This window comes from Phragmites australis, chromosome 8 (genome assembly GCF_958298935.1).
Source record: "Phragmites australis chromosome 8, lpPhrAust1.1, whole genome shotgun sequence".
NCBI classification, from domain to species: domain Eukaryota; kingdom Viridiplantae; phylum Streptophyta; class Magnoliopsida; order Poales; family Poaceae; genus Phragmites; species Phragmites australis.
In genome coordinates, this window is record NC_084928.1 from 36,687,175 (window position 1) to 36,702,531 (window position 15,357).

At 44.3% G+C, this 15,357-nt stretch overlaps 2 protein-coding genes across 3 annotated transcripts; one reads left to right on the top strand and one right to left on the bottom strand.

Annotated features, from left to right (window-relative positions):
- Nucleotides 1–192: 192 nt before the first annotated feature.
- LOC133927379 (lysophospholipid acyltransferase LPEAT2-like) lies at nt 193–5,259 on the top strand. 2 transcript variants are annotated; one of them, XM_062373828.1, is made up of 14 exons: nt 645–784; nt 900–1,174; nt 1,796–1,976; nt 2,051–2,110; nt 2,492–2,655; nt 2,757–2,820; nt 2,940–3,008; nt 3,096–3,191; nt 3,368–3,412; nt 3,756–3,826; nt 4,232–4,298; nt 4,373–4,423; nt 4,559–4,717; nt 4,790–5,259. In XM_062373828.1, the coding sequence occupies exons 2-14, from the start codon at nt 900–902 to the stop codon at nt 4,934–4,936; spliced, it is 1,449 nt and encodes a 482-aa protein (XP_062229812.1). In that variant the 5' UTR covers nt 645–784; the 3' UTR covers nt 4,937–5,259. The 2 variants fall into 2 exon arrangements, with proteins under 2 accessions (XP_062229810.1, XP_062229812.1); XM_062373826.1 differs by lacking the exon at nt 900–1,174 and having other exon boundaries at nt 193–784.
- Nucleotides 5,260–5,611: 352 nt separating this feature from the next.
- On the bottom strand, nt 5,612–10,995 carry LOC133927378 (uncharacterized). The gene is made up of 12 exons (XM_062373825.1): nt 10,657–10,995; nt 10,442–10,560; nt 10,252–10,358; nt 10,071–10,158; nt 8,545–9,568; nt 8,374–8,428; nt 8,219–8,300; nt 8,056–8,136; nt 7,853–7,957; nt 7,721–7,770; nt 6,837–6,999; nt 5,612–5,909 (listed from the first exon to the last, which is right to left on the bottom strand). The coding sequence occupies exons 1-12, from the start codon at nt 10,853–10,855 to the stop codon at nt 5,847–5,849; spliced, it is 2,136 nt and encodes a 711-aa protein (XP_062229809.1). The 5' UTR covers nt 10,856–10,995; the 3' UTR covers nt 5,612–5,846.
- Between the last annotated feature and the right edge of the window lie 4,362 nt (nt 10,996–15,357).

Here is a 15,357-nt window from a genome sequence, read left to right on the forward strand (position 1 = left end):
AAGCAACAGACCGAAAGTATATCAGGTAGCATGAATGTGAAAGGCCTATTTGGAGGAGGTTTTGGACTGGCGATATTTCATAGCAGAGTTTGGAGTTGAATAAAAAGTTTAAAAGTTGTAATAAAATATCTTTGAATTATGAGGGGTAGTACGCAAAAGCGAAACTACGACCACAAAAAAAAGAGAGCGTCTCCTTCCTTCCCCGTTATTGGCTATTGGCTTCGCTTTGATAAAAGCCATAACTCCCCTCTCCACCATTGCTCGCTTCGCTGCTCCGCCTTCCGCTTCCGCCGCCGTCTCCGGCCACCCCGACGACATCCATGGCCTCTCGAAACCCTAGCCCTAGCCCCGCCTCCCTCTCCACGCCCCTCCTCTCGGACTCCATCGCGCCCACCCGCGCCGTCAACGGGCACGCCAGTCACCACCACGACCACGACGCCGTCTCCGTGTGCGACGGCGACCCGTTCGCGTTCCTCTCGGAGGATCAGTCCCCGCGGGTTCGGGGACCGTCCCCCGCCGACCCGTTCCGGAACGGGACTCCGGCGTGGGGCGGCAGCGCGTACGGGTGGGCGAAACTGCTGCTGTGCGCGCCTGTCGCGGCGGTGCGGCTGGTGCTGTTCGGGCTGGCCATCGCGGTCGGGTACGCGGCCACGTGGGTGGCGCTGCGCGGGTGGGCCGACGTGCATGAGCGGCCGCGGGAGGGCAATGGGCCCATGCCGGAGTGGCGGCGCCGGCTCATGTGGATCACGCGGATCTCCGCCCGCTGCATCCTCTTCTCCTTCGGGTGAGCGACTCGTGCTAGATCAGCGAACGCAATTACATACTCGATTTCGGCTACTGATCTGATCTGATCTGAGCCCCCGATCGATTAATTTCTGGTTGCCTGATTTTAAATCTAGATGATTAGATGTGGGTGGCGAGATGACCCACTCGAAATCTGTGGGTGGATAACGCGATTGCGAGGTGCGGGCTGGTTCGCTGGATTTGGGGGGCTGCTGATTTGCAACACGTGCTGGTGGTCCTGTTGGGCGTGGCAATGGTTTGGTTGGTGGGACGACGCTGTGCCTGTATGGAAGGTGAAGGTCCGTGGGCGAGATGCCGTTTATTGCGTGCTGCACCAATTGCGTCTGGGAGGAGACCGACAGGAAGGGATGAGTGAGGGTAGCACCAATGGGTTAGAAACCGCCGGTTGACTGCTTGTACGATGCATTCTGTTGGCTTACCTCTGGGACTGCAGATGAATAAATGCGATAGATTGTTCAAACTGATATGCTGTGCATGTGCACGCTGGAAGTTCGGAAACTGACCTACTCCTGAATCGGATTGTGGGGTGTACCATATTACACTGGCAAATGGGAATTGGTCTAGTGGTCCTTTGCAATGATTTAAGAAGGGGGAGAATCACCAAGGATAGGTGATGACTGGTCTTAAATCACATAAGTACCATCATTATCAGAAGAGTCTGGCTCACAATAGAATGAAAATCCAACTGTCACATGCTGCGGTTTGGGTATTGGCTTACAAAATAAAACTTCACAAGAATAGCAAGCATTTGTTTAAGAGTTAGGAACAATACTCACTATCTTCTTTTGTTACATGTATTTATTTTTAACCATAATTTTCTTCCGGGCACTAGAAGTTCTTTGGAACAACTCTTTTGGCCGCTTGCTTATGCTGATGATCTGATCTGAGCGGTATTTGACTTTGAATGCGAACTGTTTATCATAGTTTCTCTTCTTGCAATGCTTGGGTATACTGTCTAATCGTTGTGGGCCACTTGTTTTTTTTGTGTCAGATACCATTGGATCAAAAGGAAAGGAAGGCCTGCTGCCAGAGAACTCGCACCTATAGTTGTTTCCAATCACATATCGTACATAGACCCCATATTTTTCTTCTACGAGTTGTTCCCAACCATTGTTTCGTCAGAGTCTCATGATGCCATACCATTTGTTGGAACAATTATTCGATCGATGCAGGTAAGCGTATTTTCATTTTCCTCTAATAGCATCTCAATTTGCAAATTTCTTGTAAGACATGTACCTTTTTCCAGGTTATATATGTCGATAGATTCTCACCAGCTTCAAGGAAGGCTGCTGTAAATGAAATAAAGGTAAGAACTGTTCGTCTCATCCCCATAGTTTCTCGTGCTTTTAATTGACATGTTTAAATTTCTTGATTGGTGTTAGATATGTTGTATGTTGTCACATGTAAGTTATCCCGTTCCTTTTCTATAACTTGTAAAATGTTGAATCATCATTAGTTTACATTAACTTACTTATGATATCGAAACAATAAAAAGGAGAAAAGAACAAGAACATGTTAGTAGTGCTTGCAGTTGCCTGTTTACTGATTCGTGTAACTGTAATGTCATTCTGGTGGATAACATAATTGATTCTAAAAGTTAATACCATCCTAAAATATAATAGAAATAACATGATTGTCTATTAGTTATTTGTTCATATGGTACATACTCTCTAGGATGTGTTTTCAGAGAAAGGCAGCTTGCAATAGCTTCCCACGGCTCCTGTTATTTCCTGAAGGCACCACAACAAATGGGAGATTCCTGATTTCATTCCAACATGGCGCATTCATACCTGGCTACCCTGTTCAACCTGTTGTTGTCCGTTATCCACATGTGCATTGTGACCAGTCATGGTGAGCTTTCTCTGCAGAAATGCATCCTTCTTTTCGAAACACATGTTTTTGTTGCCTCGGCCCCCAACATTGTTTTGTTATATGCTTGTTTTGTGTTTCAGGGGAAATATATCATTAGGAAAGCTCATGTTCAAGATGTTCACCCAGTTTCACAATTTCATGGAGGTATGCAAGCATGGCTTGCTGAGTTTTGCCAAGCAAATGTCTGAACTCTCACCTGTTATATCTTTTTGGCACTTACCCCTTACACAATTAGCTCATTGTATGAATAATGTAATGTACAGGTAGAGTACCTCCCTGTTGTCTACCCTCCTGAGATCAAGCAAGAGAATGCTCTTCATTTTGCAGAGAATGTAAATATGTTCAACTCAAATAATTTGCCCATTCAACATCCTGTGTATTCTCTAGCAGTGCGGTAGTAATATTACTAAATGTTGCAGACCAGCTATGCTATGGCACGCGCCCTTAATGTTTTGCCGACTTCTTATTCATATGGCGATTCAATGATTATTGCACGAGCAGCGGAAGCTGGAAAGGTAAAAAGGCTACACTCTGAATTCCTGCACACTTGTTCTGAGCTTCTGACCTTTGTTTGCTAGATCATCTGCCAACTGGAAGCCTTCAAAATTCCATATACTTGCAGTTAACTGGAAATGGATATGTCATCCATCGAGTAGGAATCATCTCTAATAAGCCGACTTTCTATTTGCAGGTGAATTGCTCAAATTACATGGTAGAAATGGCTTGGGTAAAAGATGTAAGTTTTTCCTAAATTGTACTGCTCACTTGTGTATGCGGTATGTCAATGCAGTAGTTGATGTAAAATCTTTCAAAACAATAAAAAATGAAAACTAGCATATTTAATTATTAGTGGAAAATGTATGGTACTAAATAGATTAATGCATAATTATTTCCAACATGATTCACTAATTCAGTATAAATGTATGTGTATGTGGTATGCAATGCCTTTTGTATTAAATAATCATGAAATGAAGCATTCTGCATTCCATGCAGCATTGCCTTGTGCTTTGGCCCTTGTGTAAAAGCATGATGCATACTTCTTCCAGCAATGTTATATCTGATTTCATTACGGCTTTCAGATTTATGGTGTAAGCACAGCAGAAACAATGGAACTCTTGGAATACTTTCTGGCTATGAATCCAGATAGCAAGTAAGTCTCCTCATCCTTCAATGCAGAACCATCATGTTTTAGACCCTGTTTGGCAGAGCTCTAGCTCCGAGATCCATGCAAGATCTGGAGTTTATAGGATAAAATAAAGTGATTTAAATATTTGTTTTTAGTCTAAAATAAGAATAAGACGGTTAAACAAAAAATTTCTCAATCTGCCCGCAGCTCTAGCTCCAAGAATTTCTGAAGCTAGAGATAACCAGCTCTTCCTCGAGCTAGAGCTCTGCCAAATAGGCCCTTATCTGTGGCTGTTTACACAATTGGGTTCAAGAATGTCCAAAAGAATGCAGCATTTTTTCAACTTTTTTTTAATTACAAACAAACATGTCTGCATAGTTTTATGAATCGATAAATTCATGATAAATAACACTAGTTGGACCCTGGCAGTGGACGTGTGAACGCACAAGATTTTTGGGTTCATTTTGGTCTAGATTGCAGTCCTCTGTGCAAAAAGGTATTGACAATGTTCACCTGTAATTGCTTCCAAGTTCTACTGAACTTCGCTGAATTTTTCTTCTCCTCTTTCAGATATTTCACTACTTCGATTTTGACAACAAGGAATCCATTACGTTCCGTCAGGTATTGACTTGAACGCGATCAATCCCATTTTCTGCTGCCTTGCAGTCATTACATATGGCACCGGTAACTTTGTAATGCACCGGTATTATATATTTCATTTGCGCTAACTGTTCTCGGCGGGGATCATGTGCGCAGTTCTTGGTTGGGTGTGCGCACCTGAGAAAGCAGCCTTTGTTCCAGGGCGCCTGCGAGAGTGCCTTTGAGAAGTGCAGGGATCCCGAAACATCCGACATCTCCAGGGCGCAGCTAGCAGATGTCCTGCGGTTAAGCATGCTGCTCCCTTCTGATGACGGGGTAAGCTGCCGCTGCTCCGTAACGCTATTGCCACCCGGTGTCAAAGCTCTCTGACCCTGCGTCTTCTTGCAGATGCTGAAGCTGTTCAAGACGTTCGACGTCGATGATGACGATAAGATCAGCAGGGACGACTTCATCGCGTGCCTGGCGAGGTTCCCGTTCATGATAGCGCTCTTCGCCGGCCGCATCAACGGGGAAGTATACATCGAAATAGTATGAGTGCCTGATGCAGTGCCGTGTAAAAGGCTGGAGCTGCATGCAGGGGATCCCTCCGTTTATCCCTGGGGACCCCCACCACTCCACCGTCCATTTTGAAGCCAGCTTATGGGTTGCAGCGAGTTGCTAACCAGTATACTGCGACATTTTTGTTCCGTTTCTTCGTTGAAATTATTATTACGGAAAGCTGCTGTGAGATACGCGCTGGAATCTGCGTATGGTAGTACAACGTCGATCGAATTGAGTGCACATAGAAAGCATTTGTAACCTGTTCTCCTGTAACGAACATTTTTGGACAGAAATGGCATTGTGTAACCTTGAGTTGATTCTTCTCTTTTTCAGATGGAGGGATGAGTTAAGGCCTATTTGTTAGAGTTTTTTCTGATTCAAATTCTTTTATGATGAGTGATTTTTTAAGGAAGAGATTCAATGATTAAAAATGTTTTTTTAAAATAAAATATATAAAAAAGTGATTTTATGTGATAAATAAATAGGAGGAAACTGTTTTTTTTTTCACAGCTTATAGTTTATGGTAGAGAATCTCTTTCTCGAATTTCATTTAGAAAACTAAAAATAAAAAACGGCTGTTTAACATAATTTCAACCGAAAAACTACTCTAAGAGCTCTAACAAATAGATAACTGTTGGATGATGCATGATCACTAAACAGGGTACGATAGGCGATGAATCGAATCACATTGCACCGGGCTATCATTTTGACAGCATCTGTTCTACGCTTTATTCATTGAGGTTATTTACACGCACCAGAGAAAAACAAAGAAAACGAAAGAGCTCAAATAGGGAACGGCTCAAGGTGGCTAAAAACAGACACTGCCTCGGCAAAAGAAACCAATTCTTTACAGTATATGTGTCTTATCCCTTTTTCTTTTTTCTCCTTGCGTTGCAGGTATTTTTTACATCACAATGCACTTATCTTTCTTCGATTCACTTCTTGGAGGAGGTGGGGCGTTGGACCTCTGCACAGGATTACACCAATGTTCAGAGCCATCAGACAAGTAGCAACATAGAATGCAGCAGTCGTCATAAAATAAGCGGCGAAAGGTACATCGAAAGGAACAAGAGAAATCATATGCGGCAGTGGAACCGAGTTCAAAAAACATGATCAAGAAGTAATCACATCACGGAAACAGGCACCTTCAGTTTAACAAGATGCTTGGAACATGCCACAAATTTCGCTTGTATATTATATTCCCTCCATTCTCAAATAGATGACATTTTAGAAACTTGATATTGTTCGCAATTAGGTGTTGTTTTAGGTTCTCTAGGTGGTGTCTTCCATAAGAGCCCATATTAAAGGTTATTGGAAAGTGGAATTTGGATTGAATGAGTGTGGTGAATTGGTGGATTGGGTGCCATTAGTTGAATATGGGAGCAATTAAAAGGGGAAACGTGTCATGGGTGGAAGAATTAACTGCTACATTATTCTGTGTCGACATCTAAAAGAGAAATGAGGGAGTAACTAGCTAACCATGCAATTATCCTCTTTGTATGCTCTCGCCACATCACATCATCACCATTTACTTGTTTAGGGCCCACAGACAAGCTTACAAAATAATTGTTTCGTTCATGTGTGTGCAGTGCACCGGGGGAGAACATGTGATTTTGTGGCATTAGTCTGGTTCACAAGTGAACCTTAAAAAGACCTCCCCGAAATGAAGTACTGACTTTAATACAGTAGCTAGTTTAGGATTCAGAAGCAGAGCAAACATAGTGATTTCAAGACAACAGGTTGCAGTCGTATTTGGATCCAAACTAAAAGGACCATCCCAAATGCAAAATTGACAAAGTGTTACGTGATAATGAGAAATGAGGTATTTGATGGCGGCATAAGTAAACATTTGCTATTATAATTGCAAGATGCTTCCAAAATAAAGGAAACATACCCTTGGACCAACATCAACTCCTGCTCGGCCGGATTGATGCGGTGGTTGCTGCGTCTGAGGTTGCTGTTGCTGCTGCTGCTGCTGTGGTGGTGGAGACTGATATCTCTGAGGTTGCCGCTCAAACTCCTGCTGTTGAAGTGCTATAGCTAGCTCTAGGTCAGAGCTGCCAGCATAGGTGGAAACCCAAATGGACGGGTTAGAACTTGGGTAATACATGTGCAAATATAAGTGAAACAGTAATATAACATAAACAAGAATAGCTGGTGTGTATATTTATTTCAGTATTCAACTTGTGCAGCTGTGCATTGAGCAATCCTCTTCTTGTGTCATGCACATTTCGTCAAACAAACTAATGGCATGCAAACTTGTTAAATGGGCTTCCCTTTAACACATTTCATATCATACTGATTATGCATCAGCCAAAAACATACGAAAGTAGTTAATTAAACTGATGCTCAGAGATAGTAAGTAATGAACATGTCCAGTCTGCATCTTATGATGATACAACACATTGAGCAGATCCACGATCTCTATAAACCATACTAGATATTGGTCATTCAAGTGTATGTTCAACTAATATTTCAACATAAATCCCAAGATTCCAAGTGAATTCATCAACTAGGCGGAACTAATGATTGAAGAAAGTCAGGACACTTGGTTTACAGCTGAATAATGTGCAGTAAACCCTAATCTAGAGTTAAAACAAGTAGAAACGAGCCAAAGGACTAGAAAAAGACAGCAAAGAACAATAGAGCAAAAAAAGAGACTATGGCTTAAACTGGCATCGCACTATAGCTCAACAGATGCAGACTAAGTATTTTCACATGGCTGCATAGATCGAAACTAAAAACCACTGTAAGAAAAGACAGGTAGGAAGGACGTACTTTTTGGATGAATGTGGTAAAGTGGAGTTATCTAATTGAGCAAGATAGTCCTGTGGACAGATTACAAGTTAAACTAGTTAGCATTATTGAACCCAATGAACACATACAGCAGTTCATCGATGTTATACATACAGCAGTACTTGTCATAGCCTGATGTTCATTCCATGAATCATTTCTCGGAGTTTCAGCCTTGAATGGCGTAAAGTTGCTAGTCAGAAATACCCCATCACCATTCACCTAATAGTTGCCAATTGAGAATACCAAAAGAAGAAGAAAACAGTAAGGACTTTCACTTCAAGCAAGAATAAAACAATGATAGAAAGAGTTAAACGCACCTCATCCAACTTTTGCCATACCAAATCAGTTTGGCTTATAAAACCCTGATCAGTTGCTAGGAGATATAGACTTCCATTATACTGCAGTAAATATACACAAGAAATAAAAAAAAAGTGAGCTCATTTAAGTAGTCAGATATATTACTTAATAAAACTAGCATACCTTGAACATAGTGTTGAAGTGGTTATTACGGAAGAAGACACAAAGCTCTCTCTCGTTAAGTCCCTCTTGTAAACAGAAGAGACTGCGGTATTGAAATTTGACCATGTGATAATCAGAAAAATATGTATTCATAAACCTATAGAATAGAGATATACCCATAGACAGTTAGCTGGTTAGCAGTGTTCTGCAGAAAATTATCAATCAGCTCCCCTGCAAATAAATCAATTTAGAGTGTGAAGCCAAATCTAGTGAATAAAAGCATTCATGATCACAAAGAGATTTACACATGTTTGCATAGTCAATAACTATAAATATGAAATTCTCACATTGATGTTCTGCAACCCTGCCTTCCAAGCAATGACTACTTTTCCCAGTCTCAGCCTGCTCAGCAAGAACCACCTCACCCTCATAAACTGGCTCTTGATTTTCATATGCCATATTTATGGTGCCAAGTATGTGCTCTTCTCCTTGGTATATTGGTTCACTTTCCTGGATGCTTGAAGAGAGAGGCTCAGAACTATCTACAGGATCACTTTTCCCGTCCAGCTCGGTTGTAGCATGACTTGGAGCAGCTTCAGAAACTGCAACTGATGAGTCACAAGTGACCTCAGTATCGGTAGACTGGCCATAAATTTGCACATCAACAAGTTCATTGCATGTTTCTTTATTAGCTTCACCGAGAGTAGGAGCAGCAGGTTGGTCACTGGGAGCAAAAGATTCATGAGGCGAACAAGCAGGAGTAGGTTCTGAAGATTGAACAGGTATATTAACATCCTCTGGTAACATATTCTTTTTTCTATTGTCCTGTGGTTCTTTAGACATCAAAACCTTTTGAGATTCTTCGAGCGCAGCTTCACTGCCATTAGCAACACCATTTGTGTCCTGTAACATAGAACCATCATCGCTCATAGCATGGTTACCGATGTCCTCTTTATTTGTTGCTTCCACCATCTCAGGTGCCTCTGATCGGAAGCTCTCACTATGTGGTGTTTCCTCCATGTTGGAGGATGAATGACTATTCAAAGCGTCAAAGGAAACAGATCCATCAATAGCATCTACAGTTTCAGCTTTGGACAGATTGAGGACCCTCATTAGTTCATCTTCTTCCTCAAGGTCGCCTCGCCTTGTTTGCTGTTCAACTGGGTAGAGTGTATGTTCATCAAATGATCTCCCCTGAGAAACAATGGGTGAAGGAACCCCTAATGCTGCAGTTGTTGCAGCAGCAAAATCAACAGTTTCTTCCTCCACATGTCCACTCTCTTCTGTCGGTTTACCCGACTTAAATTCAGCAAGCCCAGAAGCAAGAGCGTTGTAGGACTTTGATCCAATAGCAGTAGCAGTTTCAGTATCCTAAAACAACAATATGAACCAGCATAGGCAAGTAAATGGCTTGCAATCGCAACTAATAGAGTATTTTAGCATCTATTCAATATATTTTACATGTTTAAACGAATATTAATGTTGAACAAGAAGTGCATCAACACTACATAGACATAGGCAGTCAGAGATTGTTGGGTACACATCCTAGATTAACAAATCGCTTTGCATAAGACAATAAATCCTAGATTAACACGTTTTGATCAACACATAAACTGTAGATCTACCAAGCCTATGAAATATATTAAGCATGTAAATATAGACTTCTGCGTATGTCACATAATCAATCATGTCAGTTGAAAATTTAATCTCAACAGAAACAGCTCATAACTACACCAGATGGTTTAGACCATAGACTAGAGTGCTGTAGTGAGTGCAAAGTTAGGAATAAAATGGCATACGCAAATCCGGTGCAAATTAGCAATATCACAAGAGAGCAGAGTTCTAGTATTTTGCAAGTGGTAAGATAGCACACCTGAGGATCCACTATCCATCCATGGTACAGTGGGATATCCAGAAGATCAAATATGGCACGTTCTCGGGTGAACTCAAAGTCATCTATCCTGCGACGTCCACACACCAGTCAACATCAGAACAAACAAAATACCACAGACCCAAGCACAAACCAGTTCAACAAACTGAAAACCCTGACGCACTTCCTGAACATCACATTCACGTCGATGCCCGTCGTGAGGAGCGGCAGAAGGTCGATCGCATCAGCGACGTTCTGCTCTCGGTTACGAGCGTACTCCTCGTCCTTGCCCTATGAATTGCATCACCAAAACCATTCACGCATTGATCGATGCCACAACCAACACCTTAATTTCGTGAGAGTTAGAATCGAACCTGCACGGTGCTGTTGGAATCGATGAGGCGCTCGGCGACTAGCGAGAGCAGCTTCTGCTGCGACACCTCGCTGGCGTCCGGGTTCAGGCTGATCACATTCTTCAGCAGCAGCACGTTACCTGCACAGACGCACCCGGGTGAAATGAAAATTGCAGGCAACCACAACGCAGACGCCCGGGTGAACTCGCGAGGGTTCGGATCGAACGGGAGCTCACAGATGGCGAGGAGCGGGCAGGGGCCGTTGTCGTTCTGGTAGACGATAGGCGTGCGGCGGCCGAGGAAATCGACGGCCCTCGTCCGGTGCATCACCTCGGGCGGCTCGGCGTTCGGCACGGACCGGGGTTGGGGATCCACCCCCGCCGCGCCGGGCGGCGCCACCGGTGACGGGAGCTGGGGCAACGGGTCGGACGACATGGATCTCGCCCACGATCGCCGGCGGAGGGGGCGACTCGCCTGCACCCTAACCCTAGGGCCCCGCCGGGGGAGTCGCCGTCGCGGGAGGAGCAGAATAGAATACGAGGCAGTGGGTGGAGTGGGGGCGGAGTGGGAGGGAGAAGGTGACGTGAGGGTGTATTAGTAAAAAGTAAACTATAGTAGATTGCAGATTAGTCATCCATTACTCCATTAGTATGGTTATTTTTTGTCAATTTGGTACCTTAGCTTTGATGTAATTAATTGGGGCTCTACTCTTTAGTGTATATAGTCGAGGGGGCTCGAGGCGGTATGGTGTCTTGGAGTTTTCCTATTAGTGGCTCTAGTTTGGCATGACCACCGGTAACAGAAATTTTGAGCAGTGGTGTTCTTCCATAGTCTATAACATATATTAACGCGCTAAGAATTGCGGAGCTCTAAGTACATCAAATTTATGTAGCTACTATTCATAATCGCTGATAAGTGGGTCACTTTCCACTGCACATATCGCCCTTCCAGACTCCTCTCGTGACATCCGACTCGCCCTTCACCGTGTACCAGCCCGTGTTGCCCCCCTACAGCCCTACTGCCCAACTTCGATCTTTTTGTTCGTACCCTCCCCAGCTCACCTCACACGATGCTGCTACCGCCCGGCCACCGCAAGCTTTAATCCTCACCTTAACGCCACCGCTACCCCCCTCGACGCCACCACCCCTGACGCCTTCGCCTCTGCCAAGCCACAGCTCGCCCACCTCCACTCTGACACTACCTCCGACCCCCAACTCAGCGTCCGCTTCCATCTCATCATCGCCGCCGACCTACCCTGCCTCGATCTCCGTGCCGCTGCCAAAGATTTATTGGCCCGCGCACAAAGAAGAATCTACAGACCACTGGGGACATCGACGCACTGTAGCTCGAGGCGAGTGTTCACCTCCCTGTTCTCCCCTGCCCACCCCGCCAAACGGGCCTTCCCCACCGCTGGAGCCATCGTTCCGTCCTCGGGCCCTCCCCCTCTCCTCCCTCCTCTTCCTCCCGCAGCCCAACGCCACCACCACCCCCTTAGACGCCACCGCTCCCGACGCCTCTGCCTCTGCCAAGCAGCACCTTGCCCACCTTCACTCCGACACCACCTCTGCGATCGCTTCCATCGCGTCGCCACCGCCGAACTTCCCTGCTTCAATCTTTGTGCACCTACCGGGGATCTACTGGCCAGCGCACAAAAAAGGTGATTTTTCTTTTTCTCCTTTCTAATAGCTCTCTTTACGAGCACAAGAATAAACAAATCAATGACGATTAATTAGTTGTTCTTACGATCTATGTGATTTGACCCCTCATTTGTTGATTTCACTGTGATTACATTGTGCTAACTACATATCAAAAGATATTCTAAGGAAAAGCATATATGTATATATATGAAGAACATGGTTGGTTATGGTTATGAAAAGCAAATGAATTAGTGAGGATTGAAATAGTTGTGATGCAATATGAGTGGATCAGCTTGGTTAATGGTTGTGTCGAACATGCCCAATTATGTCTGTATTGTGTAGCTTTGATAGTTCAAGTGATTTATCCGAGAAAAGAATTCTACTATTTTGGAGTCATCTCATATAGGCGCTTACCTTGCTCGTTGCTCCCAGGAGGATATCACCGCCAGCAACAACCACGACGACAGGCACAGCATAGCACAACCTAGCTTTGGTATGCTGCTCTCTTTCCCTGAAATTGTAGGAAAACCTAACATAATTTGGAGAGAACCATTAAGCATCAAGCTTGTATTTGGGTCACTATCACTGTGTGATATTTTTCATGGTGGTGACGAGCACTAAAGATACCTATGTTAGCTTATGGGATGATGCAAAAATTTAGGTGCATCAAATCAATTGCGGTCTAAAAAATTACAAATGTTAAATATATAGTGGCTTTTGTCTTCGCTTTAATTATATTTGTACCAAAAATGGAGTTGGTTAGATGTATGTCCAGCAATTCTTTGATCTATTTTGTATGAGATGCTAAAGTTTCAATGCCATATTTTTTCCTTAAGATTTTTTTAAGCAGACTATAGCTTTATTTAAGGTATGCTTAACATATCTAATCTAAAAGGGCATGTTTTCTTACATGGACAGTTATATGTGGCCATTTCAAGAGTGACATCACCGAGTGGAATAAAGATTTTCATTGAAAATGACGATAGAACAGCTAGGACAATAACAAAGAACAATATATGTAAGAAAATATTAAAGTGAACCATATATGAGAGCTCATGTATCCTTAACTTTTGATATGCCTAATGTTTTTCTAGAATTTAATCTCTTAGCTTTAACTATATGTACAGCTTGCTATCAATATTTGCTTATTGAATAATATTATTAATTACATATTGACATCGTTGTCTCTATATAATATACTTAGTCCCTAATTTTTTTTACCGTGTCCTGCTCTCAAATTGCACTATAACCTATACCGGTTATCTCTATAAAATACACATACTACTTCTACACGTACTTACTCACTTTTACTTCACTCTATAACAAAGATGGAAAATAACTCATCTACTTAATTTCATACAATATTACCGTATACATATTGCCTAGACATTATCTCATTTGCTCTGATCAAACATTAAAGTCTCATGGTCATAATGATAGGTATTAATTACTTATATGTATTTTACCAGACACATTTGCTATTTATACTAACAACTTCACACCGTTACATCACCTTGAATGCTTTTTGACATTCAGACAATGCCATTTTCTCCAGCATCATTTTCCTAAGCTACACTGTCGGAGGGTGAACTTCTCAAGCGGGGATCCGGAGGGACCTCTTTTGAGATTCGGTCGGGGGATGATTTTGAATCCACTTTGCAGGTGAAATAAATGGGAGTAAATAGGATGCAGGTGGAATGAAATGATCGGATGCAGTAAGTAGTAAATGCTCAGGGGATTTTTAGACAGGTTCGGGCCGCACTGAGCGTAACACCCCACTCCTGTGTGTATGCTATAAATGCTCTGAGAATATTTCCCTGAGGATCTGTTATGTACAAGAATATTTGTCTAAGTCTAGAGCTTCGTACTCCTTGTTCTTCGGTGTTCGTCCAGCTTCGAGACTTGAACCGAACTGAACCTTCGTTGTCTGAACCTGACTCCGTCTTGCTTGTCTTTCTCCGGGGAGCCCGCCCAGCTTAAATACCAGCCGGGGCGATAACATGCCCAGAAAGGATGGTGCGAGTTCCAAGGCGCAATAAATGGAAAGCAACCATCATGGGCTGCTGCGCGAGGTGACGGGGAGGGTTAAAAATGTGCCCCTGTCCGGTCTTGTTCGTCATCATGCCATTTTTCAACGGGCGCCGCGGGGAGGGTCCACCGGGCAGCCACCGAGCAGCCCGGCGCAGCCCGGCGTGCCCGCCGGGTCAGAGCAAGTCTGACACAGCAGGGTGGCAGGCGGGGCGCCTCGAGCTCTACGACGCTATCCCGAGGCGTGCCAGATGACATGCGATGGGACCCGTGCATTAAATGTCCCCACGCATCCCTGCCAGGCCGTGGCAGGGACTGGCAGCAAGCGTGGGGGGCAGTTGGAAATGACAGGCCACGCGCCCTTTTAAATGCAGCATCGGGCCTCTCACCAGCTGACACCTCACTGCTGGGCCTCTGTGGAGGCCACCGGCGAAGGACTTCTCAGGCCCTTGGGGAACCGAGTGCTCGGAGGCCACTGTTCACAGCCCCGAGCACTCTCTCCCGGATATACCCTTTCTTGGTCCTCGGGGAACTGAGTGCTCGGGGGGCTACTGTTCACGGCCCCGAGCACTCTCTCCCGGAACTGACTATTCGGGTCCTCGGGGAACCGAGTGCTCGGGGGCCACTGTTCATAGCCCCGAGTACTCCCTCCCGGAACTAACTGTTCGGGTCCTCGGGGAACCGAGTGCTCGGGGGTCACTGTTCATAGCCCCAAGCACTCTCTCCCGGAACTGACTCCCCTTGGGTCCTCAGGGTACTCGGGGGCCACTGCTCGCAGCCCCGAGCACTCTTTTCCCGGTACTTGGTCTTCTTGGGTTATCGGGGAACTCGAGTACTCGGGGATCACTGTTTATGGCCGAGAACACTCTCTCCCGGGACTTGGTCTTCTCGTACCTCGGGGAGATAACCCCCGTGGGAGGCGCCACGTGGCACTCTGCTGTTCTGGTCTCGGGACTCGGGGACCCCTGGTTCCTGTGTCACCGACATACACCTTTGTTTGCGCAAAGTGGGTTTCGTAAATTCATGCATTAATATATTGGAACACATTTTGTACGGGACAAGAATTTGATTAACTACATAATTTTAGATCTATTGTCATAATGCCCTATTGCGAAATGGAAATCCTTCTCTAATCCTCTCTTTTTGTTTCCAGATTCCTTCATAATTCTATTCAAATTAGTCAGAGTCGGTAAAATAATCTTTTTACCTCACATCAGGAAAAGTCTTGCCGATGCCATATACTTCATGATTTTGGTATAAATCCATCAAGCA

What these genes read in the sequence shown, in the direction of transcription:
- LOC133927379 (XM_062373826.1), top strand. Translation starts at nt 321, where the DNA reads ATGGCCTCTCGAAACCCTAGCCCTAGCCCCGCCTCCCTCTCCACGCCC. An exon ending in TGCATCCTCTTCTCCTTCGG is followed by an intron (nt 785 to 1,795) that starts GTGAGCGACTCG and finishes TTTTTGTGTCAG; the next exon opens with ATACCATTGGATCAAAAGGA. An exon ending in CTCTTCATTTTGCAGAGAAT is followed by an intron (nt 3,009 to 3,095) that starts GTAAATATGTTC and finishes TAAATGTTGCAG; the next exon opens with ACCAGCTATGCTATGGCACG.
- LOC133927378 (XM_062373825.1), bottom strand. Translation starts at nt 10,855, where the DNA reads ATGTCGTCCGACCCGTTGCCCCAGCTCCCGTCACCGGTGGCGCCGCCC. An exon ending in GTGAATGTGATGTTCAGGAA is followed by an intron (nt 10,159 to 10,251) that starts GTGCGTCAGGGT and finishes TGGACGTCGCAG; the next exon opens with GATAGATGACTTTGAGTTCA. An exon ending in TATGGCAAAAGTTGGATGAG is followed by an intron (nt 7,958 to 8,055) that starts GTGCGTTTAACT and finishes GGCAACTATTAG; the next exon opens with GTGAATGGTGATGGGGTATT.